A 21104-nucleotide genomic window follows, 5' to 3' on the forward strand; every position below is an offset into this window, starting at 1 on the left:
CTCCAGAGTAGCCTCTCAACTCTAATTGAACTCTCTCTGCCACTGATACGTTATTAATTACATTTTTTCCCTGCACTTAGTCAGGATGGAATTGTTAATCCCATGGTGCCAGGCCTGGATTCATCCCTGGGAGTCCTCTCCCACGTTATCAGGGAGACTTTCACCCCTGGATGTCATGTCCCACTTCAGTGGGGAGGGCAAGAGTTGGGCTTAGAGAGACTGAGGCCACATCTGAACAACAACAGGGGTCCTCCAGAAGTAACTCTTAGGCATGCCTATAGGTAGTCTAAACTTCTATGCTACCTACACAAGATTCACAAGAGTAAGCCTCATGATCGAGGGCATGGCCTATTGATTTGGGTATCCCTAAGGTTTGACACAGTATCAGGGGATTCCCTGATGGTAAGGTTTAATAGTTCCATAGTCTTTCTCCCTTCCCACAGGGGACTTTGCCAATACTTTCTGATTACCTGGTTAATATACTCTAGGATGTTTCCAGGCATTGCAATAATCTATACACGATTAAAAGACCTCTTTCTTATTCTATGCTCTCGGTATTTCAGTTGTTCAAATGAGCTATACAATAGGTTGAATTTGATTAAGCTCTACAAAAAATTTTAGTTTCAGATCAAATAAACCTTTCTTCCATTGGCTTCATAGAGTATATGTGGTTCTAAAATATAGACACTGTCTTCCTTACCCCTAGGTTCTGAATTACTTTAACCCCAACTTATTTTTCTTCATTCTTATCTCTAAATATTAGGTTATATATATAAATAGCTTCTCAAAATCCAGAAATAATAATCACCACTCCAGACTTAATGTGTCTGCTTTAAAAGGCCCGTTTTCTTATATGCATTTCCTAAAGGTGACCATACCATTGTTTCTTTGTTTCTGACTTATTGTCTCACCAAATGTCCCACATGTTCATTCACATCATTGCCTGCCTCATGACATTTTTTTTTTTTTTGTAGCAGCACAAACTTTGTTCATAAGTACACACCATCGTTCACCATTCTACTTCACCATCAGTGCATCCTTCAGCCACCTGCATTCATCAGGCATCATGCAGAGGGCCCAAAGTCCACAGTCCATCAACATTTTCAATTTTAGATAATTTCATTGTTCCCAAGAGAAAGAAAACCAATAAACACACCTTCACCAAATAGGAAATCTAACTCTTGTCCCTCACCCTATTATTTACCTCTGCTATTGCTGTGGTAGTACTGATGGTTTCCTTTTAAACATAGCTCATAGCATGCAACAGCAGTTTTACCCCTGTATCCTGGACTTAAACACTCTTTATACAAGAATCCTATCTTTGAAATAATTCTTACAAAAACTCATTCATGCTTTTAGTGTGAGTCAGAGGGATACGTTGGTCTATACAACCCCTTTCAATCTTTTTCATCTTCAATATGGTAATATTACTTCTAGACCCACTAAAGAATCACATTCACTCCTATCTATTTCCTTACATTGGAGTTTAACCTCATTAGCTAATGGTTCACCCATCTCTAGCTTCTGTGTTTCTCTAAGTTCCCTATGTTCTGTATTATAAGTCTCTGATTATACCTTTATTCTAGTGGAATCATACAGTATCTGTCCTTTTGTGTCTGGCTAATTTTGCCCAGTATTATGCCCTCAAGGCTCATCCATCTTGTCATGTGCTTCAGGACATCATTTTATCTTACTGCTGTATAATATTCCATCATATGTATATACCACATTTTATTGATCCACTCATCTGTTGATGGGCGTTTAGTTTGTTTCCATCTTCTGGTGATTGTGAATAATGCTGCTATGAACATTGGTGTGAAAATGTCTGTCATTGCTTTCAACTCTTGTGGGTATATACCAAGGAGAGCTATTGCTGAGTCAGAGGGCAGCTCCATATTTAGTTTCCTCAGTGTCATGGTCAGGTTCATGTGTGAACTTGGCCAGGAGGTCGTACCTGTTTGTCTGATTGAGCAAGTGCTCACCTGTGGGTTGCTATGAGGACATTTCATAGAATTAATCATGATTATGTTGGCTGCATCCACAGCTGATTCTATTTATAATTAGCGAAGGGGAGTGTCTTCTGCAATGAGTGATGCTTAATCTAATCACTGGAAACCTTTTAAGGATTCAGGAGAGACAGGCTCTCTTCTCTCTTCCTGCTTTGGCAAGCGAGCCTCTTCTGTGGAGTTTGTCCATACCCTCTTTCGGAGTCCTCAGCTTCACAGCCTGCCCTGTGGATTTTGGACTCTACATCCCCACAGTTATGTGAGACACTTTTGATAAATTTTATATTTACAGATATTTCCTGTTGATTCTGTTTCTCTAGAGAATGCTAACTAATAACTAAGGAACCGCCAAACATTCTTCCGTAGTGACTGCAATATTGTACATTCCCACCAGCAGTGCATAAGTATCCCAGTTTCTCCACATCCTCTCCAACATTTATAGTTTCCTGATTGTTTAGTAGCAACCATTCTTATAGGTGTGAGATGGTATCTCATTGTAGTCTTGATCTGCATTTCCCTAATAGCCAGTGAAAATGAGCATCCCTTCATGTGCTTTTGAGCCATCTGTATTTGCCTTTCAGAAAAAAATGTCTATTCATATCTTTAGCCCATTTTATAGTTGGATTGTTTGTTCTTTTGTTGTTGAATTGTATGATTTCTTTGTATATAGAGGAAATCAAATCTTTGTCTGATATATGATTTCCAAATACTTTCTCCCATTGAGTTGGCTGACTCTTCACCTTTTTGACAAAGTCTTTTGAGGTGCAGAAGTGTTTGATTTTGAGGAGTTCTCATTTATCTATTATTTCTCTTGTTGCTTGTGCTTTGAGCGTAAAATTTAGGAAGCTACCTCCTATTACTAGGTCTTGAAGATGTTTCCCTATGTTTTCTTCTAGAAGTTTTATGGTGCTAGTTCTTATATGCAGTTGCTTGATCCACTTTGAGTTAATTTTTGTGTAGGGTGTAAGACAGGGGTCCTCTTTCATTCTCTTGGCTATTCATATCCAGTTCTTCCATGCCCAATTATTGAAAAGACTATTTTGTCCCAGTTCAGAGGATTTGGGGGCCTTGTCAAAAATCAGTTGACCGTAGATTTGGTGATCTATTTCTGCACTCTCGATTCAATTCCTTTGGTCAATGCTTCTGTGTTTGTGCCAGTACTATGCTATTTTGACCACTGTGGCTTTATAAAAGGTTTTAAAGTCAGGGAGTATTAATCTTCCCACTTTGTTCTCCTTTTTTAGGATGTTTTTAGCTATTCGGTGTCTCTTTCCCTTCCAGAAGAATTTGGTAGTCAGCTTTTACAAATCTTCAAAGTACGTTGTTGGAATTTTGATTGGTAGTGTGTTGAATCTGTAGATCAATTTGGGGAGAATTGACATCTTAAGTCTATTTAGCCTTCCTATCCACGAGTGGGGAATGTCTTTCCACCTATTTAAATCTCCTTTGATTTCTTTTAGCAATGTTATGTAGTTTTCTGTGTACAAGTCCTTTACATCCCTAGTTAAGTTCATTCCTAAATATTTGATTCTTTTAGTTGCTATTTTGAATGTAATTTTTTTCCTTAACTGACTCCTCAGCTAGGTTATTGCTTGTGTATAGAAATGTTACTGATTTTTGCACATTAATTTTATATCCCACCATCTTGCTGAATTTATTTATCAGCTCAGGTAACTTTGTTGTAGATTTATCAGGATCTTCCAAGTATAGTATCGTATCATCTGCAAATAATGAGGGTTTTAATTCTTCCTTTCCAATTTGGATTACTTTTATTTCTTTGTCCTGCCGGATTGCTCTAGCTAGAACTTCTAGCACAATGTTGAATAATAGTGGTGACAGTGGGCATCCTTATCTTGTACCTGATCTTAGGGGGAAGGTTTTCAGTCTATCTCTATTGAGTATGATGCTGGCTATCAGTTTTTCATATATTCCCTTTATCATATTGAGATAGTTATTTTTGATTCCTATCTTTCAGAATGTTTTTATCAGAAAAGGATGCTGAATTTTGTCAAATTCTTTTTCAGCATCAATTGAGATAATCATGTGATTTTTCCCTTTTGATTTTTTAATGTGCTATATTACATTAATTGATTTTCTTGTGTTGAACCTTCCTTGCATTCCTGGTATAAACCCCACTTGGTCATGGCATATAATTCTTTTAATGTGTTGTTGGATTTGGTCTGCTAATATTTTGAGAATTTTTCCATCTATGTTAGGGAGATTGGGCTGTAGTTTTCCTTTCTTAGAGCATCTTTGCCCAGTTTTGGTAGTAAGATAATATTAGCTTCATAAAATCGGTTAGGTAGAGTAACTTTTTCCTCAATGTCTTGGAAAAGTTTGAGCTGGATTGATATTAGTTCTTTATGGAATGTTTGATAAAATTCCCCCATGAAGCCACCTGGCCTTGGGCTTTTCTTTGTAGGAAGATTTTTGATGACTGATTGAATCTTTTGTGATTGGTTTGTTGAAATCGTCTATTTCTTCCTGAGTAAGTGTTTGAGTCTCTAGGAATTTTTCCATTTCATTTAAGTCATCTAGTCTGTTGGCATATAGTTGTTCATAGTATCCTCTTATGATTTCTTTTATTTCTTCAGGGTCTGTGATAATGTACCCCTTCTCATTTCTGATTTTGTTTACTTGCATCCTCTCTCTAGTGGCCCATCAATTTTATTGATTTTCTCAAAGAATCAACTTCTGTTTTATTGATTCTTTCTGTTGTTCTTTTGTTTGCCCATTGATTTATCTCTGCTTTAATCTTTGTTATTTTTCTTGTCCTATTTGGTTTAGGCTTAGTTTGCTGTTCTTTCTCATGTTCCTCCAGGTTTGCTGTTAAGTCCTCAATTTTTGCTCTTTCTTGTTTTATAATATAGGCATTAAAGGCAATAAATTTCCCTCTCAGCACAGCCTTTGCCACATTCCATAATTCAGCTGGGATGGAGGTATGGGGCAGGTACATTCACTGGGGGCTGGTGGGGAGGGGGCACCTGGAGTGCAGCGAATGGGAGTGGGTGAGGGGGTTCAGGTGCACGGGATGTGGAATGAGTCGCCAGTCACGGGGCTGTGCTGGTGAGGGTAGCGCACCCAAGGAACGTGACCTGGCTTACCTCCTAATCCTGTGTTTCCACCCATGCACTCCCGTGGGCTCTGCTGCCCTGTGCCTCCACACCAGGCTCCAGCTTTCTGCCTCTCAGTTCCTTGGCCTCTGCAACCAGGATTGGTGCATATAGTACAGAAGGCTCTCCCAGGTCAACTGCACTCCCAAATCGCTGCCTCAGTCACCCTCCTGTCCCTTCTCTAACTTTTCTGTGAAGCAGGGCTAATCTCAAACTGCTCTAGTTGGCCATCTTCCTGGAAGTCTCCTATATTTCTTTCTTTCTTTCTTTTTTTAAAAATATTTTTATTGAGATATTTTCACACAGATACATATTCCTACTAAAAAATACAATCAATGGCTCCAATATCATCACATAGTTGTGTATTCATCACCATGATCATTTTTAGAACATTTGCATTACTCCAGAAAAAGAAATAAAAGGAAAAATTCACACAACCCATACCTCTTACCCTTCCCTCTCACTGAACACTAGTATTTCATTCTACCAAGTTTCCCCCCTTATCCCCACCCCCAGCATTTATTTATTTTTTGTCCTTTTCCTTGCTCATCTGCCCATACTCTGGATAAAGGGAGCATCAGACACAAGATTTTCACAATCACATGGTCATATTGTAAAAGCTATATAATTATACAGTCATCTTCAAGAATCAAGGCTGGGGTACACGGGTAGTTCAGTGCTTAGAATGCCCGCCTTTCGGGTGGGAGACCTGAATTCAATTCTGGATCATGTATCACCCCCCTCAAAAAAAAGAATCAAGGCTACTGGAACACAGTTCAACAGTTTCAGGTACTAACCCTAGCCACTTCAGTATACCCCAAAGTAAAAAGGGATATTTATATAATGCATAAGAATAACCTCCATGATAACCTCTAGGCTCTGTTTGAAATCTCTCAGCCACTGAAACTTGATAATGTCACATTTCTCTCTTTCCCCTTTTTCAAGTGGGCTTTCTCAATCTCACAATGCCACATCCTGACTCACAGTCCTTCCTAATGTTGTCGGGGAGATTTACACTCCTGGGAATCATATCCCACACAATGGGGAGATCAATGAGTTCACCTGGTCAGTTGGCTAAGTTGGTTTAGAAAGAAAGGCTACACCTGAGAAACAAAAGAGGTTCTCTGATGGTGACTCTTTGGCATAGTTATTGGTAGGCTCAGCTCTCCTTTGCAATAAGTTTCATAGGGACAAACTCAAGATTGAAGGTTCAGCCTTTTGAATTGGCTGTCCCCACTGCTTGTGCAAATATCAAGAATTCCCTAGCTGGGGTACTTTAAAATTTCCTACATTGTCTCCAGTCTCCCAAGGGGCTTTGCAAATACTTTTTCATTCTCTACCCAAATTGCTCTGGGTTGTATTGGGGCATCACACTAACTGTACAAACCAACAAAATCTTCTACCTTATTCAAGATTCCATGCAATTATGGTGTTCAGATAAATTGATCATACAGGTTAAATTATATAATGTGCTACCCAAAATATACATCTTGCACCAAATACGCATCTCTCCCTTTGGTCTCCATAGAAGCTGAAATTTTAAAATATGGATTATAGACGCCTTTACCTTGTATTCTGATTTACCTTAGTCCTATCCAGATCAGCTTCATTCATATCTCTAATCAAAGTCTGATTACTTTTTCAGCTTTTTAACAGTTGCTGTATGAAGTAATTCTGGATTTCATAGCTTCAGAGGTCTAACTCTGAGTCTCAAGTGTCACATATATACCCAAAGTTTCAGGGAATGACCAGTTTATGTACAAATAGCTAAGTATCTCAGAATTTAGAAACAACAGTTACTATTCCAGAATAGATGTGACTGCTGTAAGAATTTACAATCTAGGAACCTTTACAATAGGACCCAACATAATAACCCTTGCTTTTCTACTTCAATTCTCTGAGTTTGTATACCGTAGTTGTTCCATATAAGTGAGGTTTGATCATATTTGTCTTTTTGTTTCTGACTTTTCATTCAACATACTGTTCTTAAGGTTCATTCACCTAGTTGCATGCCTCACAACTTTGTTCCTTCTTGTGGACACCCAGTAGTCCATTGTATGTATACATACATACACCATAGTTCCCCCTTCATTCCTCAGTCATTGTACCCTTAGGGCACCTCCATCCACTGCAAATTGTGAACATTGCCGCCATAAACACCAGTGTGCAAATGTCCATTCATGTCCCCACTCTCAGTTCTTTCAGTTATAAACCTGGCAATGTAGTTGCAGGATCATATAGCGACCCCACCCCTAGCCTCCTATGGAGCCACCACACTGACCTTCAGAGAGGCTGCACCTCTCAGCTTCCCTGCCAACAGTGAATAGATGCATATCTTTCTCCCCATTTTCTCCAGCACTTGTTTCTCTGTGTTCATTTTTTCTTTCTGTTTTTTTTCTACATGGGCAGGCACCAGGACTCGAACGTAGGTCTTCAGCATGGCAGGTGAGAACTCTGCCTGCTGAGCCACTGTGGCCCACCCTGTGTTCATTTTTAAACAGTTTTATTCATACATCATATAATCCAACCTAAGTAAAAAATCAGTGGTTCCTGTTATAAGCACATAGGCATGCCTTAGCCACCACAATCTATATGAAGACATTTCCTGTTCTTCCACAAAAAAGCTCATACACCTCCCCCATATCCCCCGCTTGTTGACATTTAGTTTTGGCATAATGCCTTTGTTACATTCAGTGCAAGCATATTACAATGGTAATGTTGATTATAGACCCTAGCTTGCACTGATTATATTTTTTCCTGTATACCATCCATTTTCAACACCTTGCAATGTTGACATTCATTTGCTCTCCCTCCTGTAAAAACATTCATGTTCCTTTGATTTCTTTTAGCAATGTCTTGTAGTTTGTGTATATAAGTCCTTTACATCCTTGATTAGATTTATTCCTAGATATTTGATTCTCTTAGTTGCTATTGTAATTGGAATTTTTTCTTAATTTATACTGATTGCTCATTACTAGTGTATAGAAACATTACTGATTTGGGGGTACTGATCTTCTATCCTGCCATTTTGTTGAATTCATTTATTAGCTCTAGGACTATTGTTGTGGAATTTTCAGGATTTTAAAAATATAGGATGATGCCACCTTCAAACAGTGAAAGCTCTACTTCTTCCTTTGCAATTTGGATGTCTTTTATTTATTTTTCTTAACTAATTGCTCTGGCCAGGGACTTCCGTACAGTGTTGACTAACACTGGTGACAGCAGGATTTTCTTTTTCCTGACCTTAGAGGGAAAGCTTTGAGTCTCTCCACATTAAGTATGATGTTAACTGTGGGTTTTTCATATATGTGCCCTTTATCATGTTGAGGATGTTTCTTTCTCTTTGGCTTTTGTTAAATGCATTTTCTGCACCAATTGAAATGATCCTGTTTTTTTCACTCCCTTCATTTTTTTTTTTTTTTTTTTTTTGTGGTGTATTATACCAGTTGATTTTCTTATGGTGAAACACCCTTGCATACCTGGGGTAAATTTCACTTAGTCATGGTGTGTAGTTCTTTTAATGTGCTGTTGTATCCAATTGGGTTTTGAGACCTCATTCAGGAGGCGCTGATAAGCTGGGTCAGTTGGTCATCCTACATGCCATTAGTCTTACTCCCTCATCCTCACTGGGTTGCAGATGTTTATCTCAGGAAATTCATTGTCATCTGAAGAAACTGGATTCAGGTCTTCTTGGCTACTTGCAGTCCCAGAACCAGGGGGAGGTGATTAAGTGTTTCTGATTTTAAAAGTGATGGGCTGATTGGAAGTAAGGAATTTATGAAAGAGCAGTATAGGAGAACTTCAGTCAACTCCTGTAGGTGGTGTGAGTGAAAGCTTCCTCTTTGCCAAGTTTAAGCATTCCAAGCCCTTGGATCTATTACTAACCAGCTCTGTAGTCTTTGACTGACTATTTGTAGTTTCTTAGCCTTTCTGTCTTTAACTGTTAATCGTGGATCATAGTACTACCTACTCTAAGAGTATGTAAGGACAAAAGAGGTACATGATATAAAGTAGCTAGAATAAGGTAAATTCTTGGTAATCTATTCTGTAGTTTTTGCTATCAATGCAGTTTTGGATTACAAATTATGATGCTTAATGATTCATCAGCAGTCCCAAGCAATGCAGGGTTTCCCAACTATATGAAATATTAGTCCCCAAGTTCCTCAAGAAAAAAAAGGATTCTGAGGTTTAGAGAATTTGAGAAACTCTTGTGTACCTTATGTGTACTTTGTGAAGAGTCACATTACAATATTAATGGTTTTGAGACATCTAGGAGTGAATAAACCTTTTTGACTTAAAAAAAAAGTCATGGGCTGAAGACTACTCAAAGAAGTATGATTGAATAAAGGAATTTTTGTCTGGCAGCAACACACATAGTAACTTTCTTGTCCTTAATTGTGTTTATGAAGAATCTGGCACAGATTTTTGAGAACATTCTATATGCATCCCGAGGACAGATGACTTCATCTGTTTTCTCAGTTTCAATTACAACTTTCTGCTGATCAGGGCCCCCTGTTCATAACTCATCTGAAGTGGGTGCATGATGGGTTCCCCCAATGTCTAACTTTCTGTCTTTGCCTTAGATTATTGTAGGAAATACACAAAATATATTCAGAGCAGATTTCTGTGTATTGAAGACAGAAATGCCCGTCTGGGTGAGAGTGTGAACCTCAACAAACGTTTCACCCGGCTGCTTCTTGTCAAGGAACATCAGAGCCAGAAAGAGAGGGAACATGAACTCTTGGCCATTGCTGGAACCACAGCGAAGACCAGGGACAACCTTGTGAGTTCCATTAATGTGGAATTCCTGTTTGATCCTGAGGATGAAAAGTCAGAGCCTGTGCACACAGTGGTGTTCCAGGGAGCAGCAGGTATTGGGAAAACAATACTGGCCCGGAAGATTATGTTGGACTGGGCATCAGGGAAAATTTTCAAAGATAGGTTTAACTATTTATTCTATATCCACTGTCGAGAGGTGAATCTCATGGCCCGGAGGAGCCTGGGGGACCTGATTGTTAGCTGCTGCCCAGACCCAAACCCACCCATAAGCAAGATTGTGAGCAAGCCATCCAAGATTCTGTTCCTCATGGATGGCTTTGATGAACTGCAAGGTGCCTTTGATGAGCACACAGGGGAGCTCTGCACAGACTGGCAGAAGGTAGAGCGAGTAGACATTCTCCTGAGTAGCCTCATTAGAAAGAAGCTGCTTCCTGAGGCTTCCTTGCTCATCACCACAAGGCCTGTAGCCCTGGAGAAACTCCAGCACTTATTGGACCATCCCCGACATGTGGAGATTCTGGGTTTCTCAGAGGTCAAGAGGAAGGAGTATTTCTTTAAGTATTTCTCAAATGAAGACCAAGCCAGAGAAGCCTTCAGGTTAATTCAAGAGAATGAGATCCTTTTCACGATGTGTTTTATTCCCCTGGTTTGCTGGATTGTATGCACTGGGTTGAAGCAGCAGATGGAGAGTGGCAAGTCCCTTACTCAGACATCCAAAACCACTACTGCAGTGTACGTCTTTTTTCTCTCAAGTTTGCTGCAGCCCAGAGGAAGAAGTCAGGATTGCCGCCTCTCTGCCAACCTTAGGGGGCTCTGCTCTTTAGCTGCAGATGGAATCTGGAATCAGAAAATACTATTTGAAGAGTGTGACCTCAGGAACCATGGCCTACAAAAGGCTGATGTGTCAGCTTTCCTGAGGATGAACCTATTTCAAAAGGAAGTAGACTGTGAGAAATTCTACAGCTTCATTCACATGACTTTCCAGGAGTTCTTTGCTGCCATGTACTATCTGCTGGGAGAAGAGGAGGAGAAGGGGAAGAGCATGCCGTGGAGATGTTCAAAACTTCCCAACCGAGATGTGACTGTCCTTCTTGAAAATTATGGAAAATTTGAGAAAGGGTATCTGATTTTTGTTGTCCGTTTCCTTTTTGGCCTCATAAACCAAGAGAGAACCTCCTATTTGGAAAAAAAATTGAGTTGCAAAATCTCACAGCAAATCAGGCTGGAATTGCTGAAGTGGATAGAGGTGAAAGCCAAGGCCAAGAAACTGCAGATCCAGCCCAGCCAGTTGGAATTGTTCTACTGTTTATATGAGATGCAGGAAGAAGACTTTGTGCAAAGGGCCATGGACCATTTCCCCAAAATTGAGATCAATCTCTCCACCAGAATGGACCATGTGGTTTCATCTTTTTGTATCAAGAATTGTCATCATGTAGAAACACTTTCCCTGGGATTTCTCCATAATTTGCCCAAGGTGGAAGAAGAGGAGGTGGTGGAAAGCCGATGCCTAGATGTGGTTGACTGGTTCACTCCATGTCCACATGCTACCTGTTCTCAACGGTAAGGAAATTGAGCTTCAGGTGGGTGAGTAAAGCCTATCTTCTCCTTTTTAGCCACCTTTACCTTGGTAATCGCTCACTTTCCCTTCTTCTCAACTATTTTTCAAATGCTGTTGTCACTAGTACATAATACTATCACCGTTACATACCTACTTCTACAATACTCCTTCATTGGCAGGGATCAACTAGTAGAGGTAGGGTAGATGGATAAATGGGATAAGCAAAAATATCCATGGAACAATAAACAAATGTTTGGTGAATGCCAATTCAGTACAAGGAACTATTCTAGGTTTTACATGGGGTAAATAATTTTATAAAAATGTTTCTAAACTCAAGTTGCTTGTAATGTAATTGGGGTTCTAATCCATAAGCAAAGCAACCCCAGATATTATTTGTCTCAGGAACACAGAAGACAGAAAGGCCTTTGAGCTGGAGACTGAGTGTAGATTTCTCCGAGGAGTTGAGTGTAAGCCTGCCTTGAAGAACTGGTAAGATGTGTGTAAGTAGAGAAGAATGTAAAGGGGATTATTGGAGTGGGAACTAGCATGAACAAAGGTAAAAATGGAGTAGTGTATGATGATAAGGGTGAGCGTGGCCTCATTGAAACGAAAGTGATGAAGTGAAATGGAGGAAGATATAGCTGGGAACATGGGAACCCTCCTTTGAAGTCCCTACATTCTGTTTTCCACCAAGCAACTGTCAAAAGTGTTCCCTTCGGGGTCAGTTGCTATGGATTGTCTAGGAGGTTGGGAGCCAATTATTGTGTCTGTAAAATGAAGTGGTTGAGTTCCTTGATTTCTGAAGTTACTTCCAGGTTTAATATTCAGTGACTCCTGCCATGGTAATAGAGACTACCCACAGCAAAGGCCTCTCTGTGAATATGTGAACTTGATCTTATAAAGGATGCTTGACATGGTCAAAAAAATTTAAGAAAAAAAGAGGATATGTCCTTTGAACTGCAGTAATGAGCTCTGTCTTTGCCTTGGAACTGCTACAAGGACACCCTTTTTTTTTTTTTAACATGGGCAAGCACTGGGAATAGAACCCAGGTCTCTGTTATGGCAGGTGAGAACTCTGCCTGCTGAGCCACTGTGGCCCACCCCAAGGATATCCTTTTTAATTCATCATTCAGTCAGCAAGAACCATGGCGACTGAGACTCAGGTCCTGCTGATACGGAGCTTAAGATCTTGTTGTGGAGACGCTTGGCAAACAAGTGAAGACAGTAGAGATATTATGTTCTAGGATAAGGAAGCCTACAGGAGAAGCCCTTGGCCAGCTGGGGCAGTGAGTGAAGTCATACCTCAGCTGAATCCTGAAGCAGGTGGGGGTGAGACCTGAGAGTAGGGAAGGAATGACTGGGACAGAGGGAATAGTGGGCTCATGGGTAGGAGATGGAAAAGCAGAATATGTTTGTAAAATGGCAAATAGATCAAAATGGCTAGATAGAAGTCATGAGAGAGAGAGAGAGAGAGAGGCTGAGAGAGAGAGAGAGAAAGAGAGAGAGAGAGAGAGAGAGAGAGAGAGAGAGAGAGAGAGAGAGGCTGCTGACCTGCTCATGAAGGTCCATGAAAGAGGCAAAGACAAGAAACCTGATCCAAATTACTTGCTGTGAAGAAGGCTTCAGAGATTCAGGCTTACAGCTCCAGCACTCATGGTATGGATGGCAGCTACCTTCTTCTGAGAGTAGGAACTTGATGTTCAAGGACCAGCAGCATCAACATCAGCACTGTGCTTGTTAGAAATGCAGAATTAAAGGCCTAAAGGCTGGGGCCTCTTCTCAGTTCTGAGCATGAACCACTGGGTCAGAAACTGCATTTTAACCAGAGCTGCAGGTGATTCAAACTTGGGTGGATGGGATCACCTGTGATTTGAAAATATTGATATGCCTGGTCCCACCCTCAGAGATTCTGATTTTATTTTTATGGGCATGACCCAGGCCTCTGTGATTTAGAAAGCATCCTTTGCTGATGATGTATGGCTTGGTGTCTCCAGTGGGCTGGGCCTCTGATTGATGGGGTAGGGAGAAGACGAAAAGCTGAGGGACCAGAGGGCATGCATAGGGCGGCCAACAACACCAGCTTGCTGTCTTTCCACCACCTTCATTCCTAGGGGAATGACCTTACTTCTGTGACCCATCTCTGGATCCCTTGGGGGGCCAGCTGTTCCTGGCCTTTAGCTTCATTTTCTCTCCTTTCCTCCCATTTTCTAGGTTGGTGAACTGTTATCTCACTTCTCAGTATTGCCGGGGCCTCTTCTCAGTTCTGAGCTTGAACCAGAGTCTAACCGAACTGGACCTCAGTGATAATATTCTGGGGGACCCAGGAGTGAGGGTGTTGTGTGAAACGCTCCAGCATCCTGACTGTAACATTCGGAGATTGTGGTAAGTCCCCGCATATGCAATGTGAGTGTGTGTGTGTGTGTGTGTGAGGGTGTGTGTGTGTTTGTATATGAGAGCAATGGGGGGGATGGGGAGAGATGGAGGAGAGGGAAAGGGGGAGAGGGAGGGAGGAGGGGTCAGGAAGGGAGGGAGAGGGAAGAAAGACCCTAGGGAAAGTATAACTGGGAAGGCAGAATGATTTGGAGGCCAATTGTTTGGAATTTTGGATGGAGAAGAAGAAGGGGAACTGAAAAAAAGTTGCGCTTTGGTGGTACAACAAAAAAACTGTGAGTCAGTATTTTCCATTTCCTTGTCAGTCATTTCACAGATGAGAACCTGAAGTTTTTCATTTTATAGAACAATCGTTACCTGGGCTGGAACCCATTAAAACACTTCATAGTAGTTTACATGCCATAGGGAATGTTCTGTAACTTTAGTAATAAAATGCTCCCTCTCCACTGAGACTGTGACTCAGACACACGTGACTCACTGTCCATGCAGATGCCTTATCCACACCTGCAGTCCTTCAATTCCACTGTCTGTGTGCATGCAGAAATGCATTTTAGAAGAGCTGTGCACCTGGTATTAAAGCCCACTGCACCACGGCATTTTCCCTCCTCTCTCTGTTTTGTTTGTCATGTTCACCACCATTATCAGGTGTTATTAATTTTATATACTGAACAATTGTCCACTTTACCTCATCTTCACGCCACCAACCCTGGCCAAACCACCACCATCCCTTGCCTGGACTGTTGCATGGCTCTCTATGCCAATACCTCTCTGAGGGCAGGCCTTGTATTTGTTTTGCCATTGGCTGTGCAATGTGTGGGCAAGTATCTCGGTACATTTTAGTACTCAAAAAATAGGTATTGAATTAGCATTTGTCTCCCTGCATCCACTCTTGTTCTTCTCCAATCCATTCTCTACAAAGAAGTCAGGATCATTTTAAAAACTTAAATTTGATTATGCCATTCCCTCGTTCAGGCGCCTTCTCCTTGCTGTTTTGATAAGTTACAGGTCTCCCTCTTGCCTTCAAGGCCGTGCCTGTTTTTGGCACTCAACCTACCTCTCCAGCTTCACCCTATGCCACCTGTCGCTACTGCTCCTTGAGGGTGCCCCTTTGCCATTCCAGAGAGTTGGCTCTGGTCTGGAAAGATGCAATCAGGAAATATGTGAAAAGGGGATGTTTTGTATATAAGAAGAGATCTGATTGTTCATTTCTGTAACAGTTGGTGTCATTTAGGGACAAAGAGGAAGTGGTGCAACAGGCTCTAGGACATGAAATATTGGCCTGGAAAGGAGCTAGAATGTTTTTCTTGTCCCTTTGACTGGAAGAGATTGTAATGATTTTTGGTGCTGCTGGTAGTGGTGGTGTGTGTTGTGGTTGTAAAGTAAATCAAGAATCAAAGCTGCCTGCTTGTCATTGTATTTGTTGGGCTGGGATTAAATTATTTGGTAAAACTAGGGGGTCAAGGCTGGTGAAAGGAAGGAATACATGAAGTACAGCCTTAAAGAAAACAGCATCTAGGTGAGGGACTGTAAGGACTTGGAATTGAGAGTGGAACCCATAGGTTTATCATTCTTTTCATTTACAGGAAAGGAACATGACTTTTTTTTTTTTTTAAACATGAGCAGGCACTGGGAAATGAACCCAGGACTCCGGCATGGCAGGCAAGAACTCTGCCACTGAGCCACCATCGTACCACCCAGGAACATGACATTTATACATTTAAGGGTGGCTATCAGACAGCCTGACATTATTTACTGACTGGCACCCAGCATTTGTGATCTCAGGCTTTGAGCTAAATTCCTAAAGTCCCAGATGCAGTAAGTCTTGAGCTATACTCAGGTAGTTCCCTAGTAAGATTATCCCTCAGTGAAAGCTTCATGATGACTCTCCCTTGCAACATGATAAAACAACTGCTCCTGCCTGGTGCTGGAATCAAGCTTAGACTGGCAGCCCTTGCAGACAAGGCCATGCTTGGTTCCTTCAATGCTGGTACTTTATGTGCAGGTTGGGGCGTTGCGGCCTCACCCACAACTGCTGCTTCGACATCTCCTCAGTCCTGAGCAGCAACCAGAGCCTGGTGGAACTGGACCTGAGCAACAATGTCCTGGGAGACGCGGGGATCAAGCTCTTGTGCGTGGGGCTGAAGCATCTGTTCTGCAATCTGCAGAAGCTCTGGTGAGTCTGAACTGCTTTTCCTTACGAAGGCTGAAGTCTTGGCTCCAATGAAGCACAATGGGCTGGGGTTTTAACGCGACGGTGGTTTTTGGCAGATGAAAGGATTGCCTGTGTTTATCTCCAGGTGTTTGCCAATAATTCCATTAGCGCATGTTATAGGAAGAGCCTCATACTGGGCCCTGGAAGGGTACATAGACACTACTAGAAATAATGCCTTCCTCGAAGGTATTAGAGGCTAGTAGAGGAAGTAAAACTAGTAGAATGCACTGTATTAGAAGAGTTTCAGAACTTCATCACACATGCAGCCTCCGTCCTCACCTGAAATGGTTAACACAGTGCTAAATCAATGTTGACCCTTAATGTTTCATGGAATCCTTCATTGAATGCTCCTGAGAGAGGTGCATTTTGAAGAAGAGAAGTCACTTTTTGGTAGAGAGCTGGGAGGAGCAATGTGAAGCTGGGATGGACTTGGAAGGAAGGCGCTTACTTGCTGTTTCACGAAAAAGATTCCAAAATTAGTATAGAGCTTGGATCCATCCCCATCCTCTGTATGGAGTAGACTAGAGGTAGTGGCAGGCACAAGTGCCTCCTTAGTTCAGGGTAGAGAGTGGGATGAGAGATGTGATTATGGCATTCTGTCATCTTTACGGAAGGTTGGTCAGCTGCTCTCTCACATCAGCTTGTTGTAAGGATCTTGCATCAGTCCTGAGCACCAATCAAACCCTAACCAGACTCTACATGGGAGAAAATGCACTGGGAGACTCAGGAGTTGGAATTTTATGTGAAAAAATGGTGCAGTCACAAGGCAACCTGAAGAAACTGGGGTAAGTCTTTTGGGGCATTAGCCAAAGAGCAACTTCTGTTTAGAGATGAATTATTTGGAAAATATGGGTGGAGATCACTCTAAAAAAAAAGTTGATCAGACGGAATAAAGGATAGATAGTAGAGGAGAAAGTATCTGAAGTGGTTTGAAGCACTATATACCTCTTCAAATAATATATTTAGATAATCATTGGATTAGAGATTCTTAGAGTTGAAAGAAACCTTAGAAGTTGTGCTGCCCAATTTCCCTTTAAATGAAACTGTTGTTTCTCAGACATTTATGTGGATAGTCATTTATTTTATATGTGAATACTTCTAAGAACACATCTTGCTGCACAACATGACCTCTGCATGAGAAGAGAATTCTTATCTTGAGGTGGCCCCCTTTTATAATTTCTGCGCGTGGTCCTTGATCTGCACTGAGTAACTTAAATCTCAACTCCTCAGAGTCAGTACTCACACCCCACGCCTTCTCATTTCTTACTTAAGTATCTCAAAATGCTCAACCACATTGTTTATTAGCATATTTACCAATTCAGTTATGCTCTCCTAGGTAAGAACTTGTTTGTTAACGCTTCTCTTTAAAATGTACATCTCAGATGTGAATCTATTACTCCAGAAGATGTATGGTGGAACTTTCACTGTGGCAGGATACTGTACTTTTACTGGTGAAATCTATGATTTCTTTTTTTAAGCAGTCACATCAGATTATCAGTTCATGTGGAACTTCTTTAGTAAATAACAAGAAATATACACTAATAATCATGTACTTACTATGTATCTCTGCTGCTCCATGTTCTTTAATGGGCTATTTCAGTTGGCCTCATAAAAATCCTGCAAAGGAGGTTTATCAGTACAGTTTCCAGAGAAGAAAATAATGCTCAGGATCTTAAGACCTTAGTCCAAGGATACTGAGCTGGAAATCAGTGGAATCCAATGCCTATATAGCCCTGTGTGGAACCATCAGCCATGCCTTAACTCCTAGAGCACACTGCCTTAGGACTATCTAGGGATTCTCCATCAGACTCTTCAGTCTCATTGTAGGTCTTCACATTTAACTGTGTTAAATTTCATTCTGTCTTTCTTTTAACTCATTGTCTAGGCAGTTTTGAATCTTGACTCTTTCACTTTTATCTATGAATATAGCAACGAGCAAACTGGATACGTCTTCATTCATTTTACTGATTTAAATACCAACCAGACCAGAATTAAAGACAAAATATAAGGGAAGTCTCCCCCCACCCAGAGGAATAATCAATTACTTCATAATGAATAACTCTTATATGTTTAGGAAGCTCTGATACTTGGAATTGTCCCATTAGCCCATCACTAGATGTCTTAGTTTCCCAGATGCTATGACAAATATCACACAATGGATTGGATTAACAATAGGAATTTATTGGCATACAGTTTCATAGGTAGAAGGCTTGCTTTCTTCCTAGATCAGCATCTTCTTGCTGGCCAGCAATCCCTGGGTGGTTCCTTGGTTTTTCAATCTCATGGCAATGTCCTCTCCTTTCTCTTCCAGCTTCTGCTTCCTCCCTGTGATTTTCTCTCTATAAAGCCTCTAGTAACAGGATTAAGACCCATCCTGATTCCGTTGGCCACACCTTAACTAAAAATAACTTCTTCAAAAGGTCAAATTTATAATGGGTTCACACTGACAGGAATGGATTAAGATTAAAATAAGTTTTGTTTCGGGGACACATAACTCAATCTGCCACATCAGATATCACTGTAATTTCTTTCCATAGCTAAGTTTCTAGTAAAAGTTCAAATGTATTCTCTTCATTTTCTTACCTTCTATTATTTCTCTCTCCCTGAAATTTGGCTTCTGCTACTCTTGTTTGTTGAACAGACATGAATTGACCCTATTATTTTCTGGGTACTGTGGGGTTTTGTTGCTAGTGTTATTGGGAGCAGTGAGTAAATGTATCAAGACCCCATTTTTATGAACATTCTTATAGGGGTGACAGACAATAAACAAGCAAACAAATGTGCACTATATGTAAGTGCTATGATAAAAACTAGAGTGACCACGAGGGCAGTTAACCAGGTGGTCAAAGAGTGACTTTGTGCAGGTTACAGCTGATCAATGAAGTGAGGGCTGAGCCATGAAGGAGCTGGGAAAGAGCCCTCCAGGTAGAAGTCAAGGTCAAAGTCTCGAAGTTGACCCTCTTCCCCAGGTTACTCCGTGATCCATTCCAACTTCTGTAGTTCTCAGAAGAATCTCAGTTCTTGTCTTAGTTGACATTTGCTGCTTTTAATTCTGTTTATCCTTCTTGAAACATTTTTGTTCCATTGTTTCTACGACACTACTCAGTATTTCCTTTCCTTTCATTGGTATCGCTTCCTCTTTTCTGAATCCTGTGTTGGCTTCTCTTTCTGTGGTCTGGAGATTTCACAAATGTCTTTTTCTAAACATGTTTTTACTCCCTATGATCTCTCATATACCCTTCAGCTTCAACCACAACCAATATACAGATGGCTCTCCCAAGAGGCCTCAACCTACATTTCTCTAGATTTTTATTCAAGTGTATAAAAAATATTAAAGATATATGAAGTTAGAAGTGAAAGTTTCTTCTCACCCCACTTCTGAGATAACCATTTTCAATAATTTGATGACAAATTCCAGACATTTTGTCATATGGGAGCATCCATCTGTCTGTCTCCTCATCTGCCCGTCCATCTTCATACAGTCTATCTAAAATGGAGTAATAATATAAATCCTTACAATTTGCTTTTTGCACTTGTCATGGATACATTTCCATGTTGGTATATATAAATTTATATTATTAACTGGAGCATAATAATCCATAGTATGTAGGTCCCATAATTTATTTGGACACTCACCGGATATGAACTTTTGAATGAGTTTCCACTTTTTGTTATTACAAGCAACATTGAATAAGTGTAGTTATATATACTTTACGCATGGTGCTTTTATAGAGTGGATGCCTGTAAGTAAAATTAATGATTCAAAACTTAAGATATTTTATATTTTGTTATATTAGACAAATTTTCCTTTCATTAATTTTAGGCCCTTCCCTTATGCTGAATATTGTAACCGTCCCTTCCCTTCTCCCCAATATTATATGTGTCACACAATAAGCATTTCCAACATTGGTTAATTTATTGGAACCTATTCCCCTATAGGTTATATCCTTTGACCTGCTCCTGCCCTCTCATTTCTGTCTTGCAAAAAGTGGGACTTTCCAGGAGACTTTCCAGCAATAACCAGAATGCAATCCAAAATTCCTTATTCTCTTTACTTTCAGTTCCCTCTTTCATATTTCTTTTGCATAGTACCAGAAGGATTTTTCTAAAACATAAATTTGATAATTTTGAGCCTTTGCTCAAAAACCTTCCTTATCCTTGCATATCATTTTCCTTTTGCCTGGAGGTTTACCCAGTCTCTCCTCCCCCATCTCCATCATCCATCTGGGAGGCTTCTAACTATTCTTCAAGTAATTTCTCTGACACTTCACTTTATCTTTTAAAAATGAGTTCGAGGGGTGCATGGATAGTTCAGTGGTTAGAATGCCTGCCTTCCATGCAGGAGACCTGGGTTTGATTCCTGGACCATGCACCCCCACCGCCCCAAAAAAGAGAGTTCAATAATAACATCTGCATCATGGGATTGTAGAATTAAATTAGATAATCCTACTTAAAGAGCTCAACACACAGCCAAGCATATTGTAAATATTAAATAAATGGCATTTCTTCAGTTTTCATTAGGAGACATTTTTTGCCACATGAGGCGGTATAGTGAGTCTGAGGGATTTGAAATTGAGCAAGAAAAAAAGTTTGTACCACACTAGCTGCGCCACTAGGTGGCACAAATGACTTCTGAGGCGATGCTTTGACAAGTTGCATGGGAAACTTCTCACAGCCTGAGACTTTCCAAAGCTAAGGCGCAGGGTCCAGCAGAAAAGGAAACAGGACAAGGGAAAATTAAGGGGGAAGAGGAGAATGGAAGGAGGGGGCTTATGTGTCTTGGTTATGTGCAGAGTCAGCACAGCAGGGAGTCAGAGAACTCCAAAAGGCAGAATTGGCTGAAGTCTTATAACAACAAAGTTTTCTTATCTATGACTAGCAGATGTTGGGTACAGTTTTGTGAGGTATGTAAAACAGTAGCTCTAAATGGCTAAAAATTGATTATATGGACTATTTTAAAAGCAATTGCATATTAAGAATTTGAGTTTGGAGCCTGCAGGCTTTTTGAGTTACTGTCTCAGGCTGCTGTGAAGAAATATATATAA

General features: G+C 40.6%; 1 protein-coding gene across 3 annotated transcripts in view; it reads left to right on the top strand.

Moving 5' to 3' along the window:
• Nucleotides 1-21104, top strand: part of NLRP3 (NLR family pyrin domain containing 3) — a 34216-nt gene that overhangs the window by 7940 nt on the left and 5172 nt on the right. For all 3 annotated transcript variants that reach the window (XM_077137890.1, XM_077137888.1, XM_077137889.1), the window contains 4 exons: nucleotides 9703-11458; nucleotides 13668-13838; nucleotides 15850-16020; nucleotides 16674-16844. In XM_077137890.1, coding sequence (XP_076994005.1) covers nucleotides 9703-11458; nucleotides 13668-13838; nucleotides 15850-16020; nucleotides 16674-16844 — 2269 coding nt within the window. The remainder of the gene's footprint in view (nucleotides 1-9702; nucleotides 11459-13667; nucleotides 13839-15849; nucleotides 16021-16673; nucleotides 16845-21104) is intronic.

The sequence above is a fragment of the Tamandua tetradactyla genome, chromosome 20 (assembly GCF_023851605.1).
Source record: "Tamandua tetradactyla isolate mTamTet1 chromosome 20, mTamTet1.pri, whole genome shotgun sequence".
Taxonomy (NCBI): domain Eukaryota; kingdom Metazoa; phylum Chordata; class Mammalia; order Pilosa; family Myrmecophagidae; genus Tamandua; species Tamandua tetradactyla.